The sequence below is a fragment of the Papilio xuthus genome, unplaced genomic scaffold, assembly GCF_000836235.2.
Source record: "Papilio xuthus unplaced genomic scaffold, Pxut_1.1 DF825017.1, whole genome shotgun sequence".
Classification (NCBI taxonomy): domain Eukaryota; kingdom Metazoa; phylum Arthropoda; class Insecta; order Lepidoptera; family Papilionidae; genus Papilio; species Papilio xuthus.
Window position 1 is genome coordinate 2,716,451 of NW_013533632.1, and position 1,821 is coordinate 2,718,271.

General features: G+C 41.6%; 1 protein-coding gene across 10 annotated transcripts in view; it reads left to right on the forward strand.

Moving 5' to 3' along the window:
* Positions 1 to 1,821, forward strand: part of LOC106126120 (muscle M-line assembly protein unc-89) — a 78,505-nt gene that overhangs the window by 51,420 nt on the left and 25,264 nt on the right. For 8 of the 10 annotated variants that reach the window (XM_013323592.1, XM_013323590.1, XM_013323585.1 and 5 more), the window contains one exon: positions 1 to 1,799. The exons of the other annotated variants lie outside the window; for them this stretch is intronic. In XM_013323592.1, coding sequence (XP_013179046.1) covers positions 1 to 1,799 — 1,799 coding nt within the window. The remainder of the gene's footprint in view (positions 1,800 to 1,821) is intronic. 10 annotated transcript variants of the gene reach the window in all.

Genomic DNA, 1,821 nt, shown 5'->3' on the forward strand with positions numbered 1-1,821 from the left:
GCTTCCAGAAGAGATCAAAGAAGAGGAGGTTCCTACTGACGATGGTAAGCCACGTAAAATTAAAACAACTAAACGTACTATTAAAAAGCGATTAGGTCCAAAACTGGAAACAACAGAAATCACATCAAGACAAACAGATGACGAAACACCAATCGTTACAGTACACACAATAGAGGAAATTCTCGATTACACTACATCTCCTCTTGACACTTTACAAGAACCACAACGAGCTAAAGTGATTGAAGAAGAACCAGAACAAGTACAGATTGATCAAGTGAAAACGGAAAGTGGTGAAACGCAGCAGGTGAAGACAATCAAGCGAGTGATTAAAAGGCGTAAAGGGCCCAAGAAAGAAGTAACTGAGATAACAACGATTGAAAAGGAAGGCGAAGAACCCGTCACCAGTATTGTCGTGAAAGAAGAACCTGCTCCAGACTTCGAAGAGCTCCCTGAGGTCCCACAAGTGCTTGAGCTTCCAGAAGAGACCAAAGAAGAGGAGGTTCCTAGTGACGATGGTAAGCTACGTAAAATTAAAACAACTAAACGTACTATTAAAAAGCGATTAGGTCCAAAACTCGAAACAACAGAAATCACATCAACACAAACAGATGACGAAACACCAATCGTTACAGTACACACAACAGAGGAAATTCTCGATGACACTACATCTCCACTTGACACTTTACAAGAACCACAACGAGCTAAAGTGATTGAAGAAGAACCCGAACAAGTACAGATTGAACAAGTGAAGACGGAAAGTGGTGAAACGCAGCAGATGAAGACAATCAAGCGAGTGATTAAAAAGCGTAAAGGGCCCAAGAAAGAAGTAACTGAGATAACAACGATTGAAAAGGAAGGCGAAGAACCCGTCACCAGTATTGTCGTGAAAGAAGAACCTGCTCCAGACTTCGAAGAGCTCCCTGAAGTCCCACAAGTGCTTGAGCTTCCGGAAGAGACCAAAGAAGAGGAGGTTCCTACTGACGATGGTAAGCCACGTAAAATTAAAACAACTACACGTACTATTAAAAAGAAATCAGGTCAAAAACAAGAAACTACAGAAATCACATCAACACAAACAGACGACGAAAAACCAATCTTTACAGTACACACAACAGAGGAAATTCTCGATGACACTACATCTCCTCTTGACACTTTACAAGAACCACAACGAGCTAAAGTGATTGAAGAAGAACCCGAACAAGTACAGATTGATCAAGTGAAGACGGAAAGTGGTGAAACCCAGCAGGTGAAGACAATCAAGCGAGTGATTAAAAAGCGTAAAGGGCCCAAGAAAGAAGTAACTGAGATAACAACGATTGAAAAGGAAGGCGAAGAACCCGTCACCAGTATTGTCGTGAAAGAAGAACCTGCTCCAGAATTCGAAGGGCTCTCTGAAGTCCCACAAGTGCTTGAACTACCGGAAGAGACCAAAGAAGAGGAGGTTCCTACTGACGATGGTAAGCCACGTAAAATTAAAACAACTAAACGTACTATTAAAAAGCGATTAGGTCCAAAACTCGAAACAACAGAAATCACATCAACACAAACAGATGACGAAACACCAATCGTTACAATACACACAACAGAGGAAATACTCGATGACACTACATCTCCACTTGACACTTTACAAGAACCACAACGAGCTAAAGTGATTGAAGAAGAACCCGAACAAGTACAGATTGATCAAGTGAATACGGAAAGTGGTGAAACGCAGCAGGTGAAGACAATCAAGCGAGTGATTAAAAAGCGTAAAGGGCCCAAGAAAGAAGTAACTGAGATAACAACGATTGAAAAGGAAGGCGAAGAACCCGTCACCAGTAT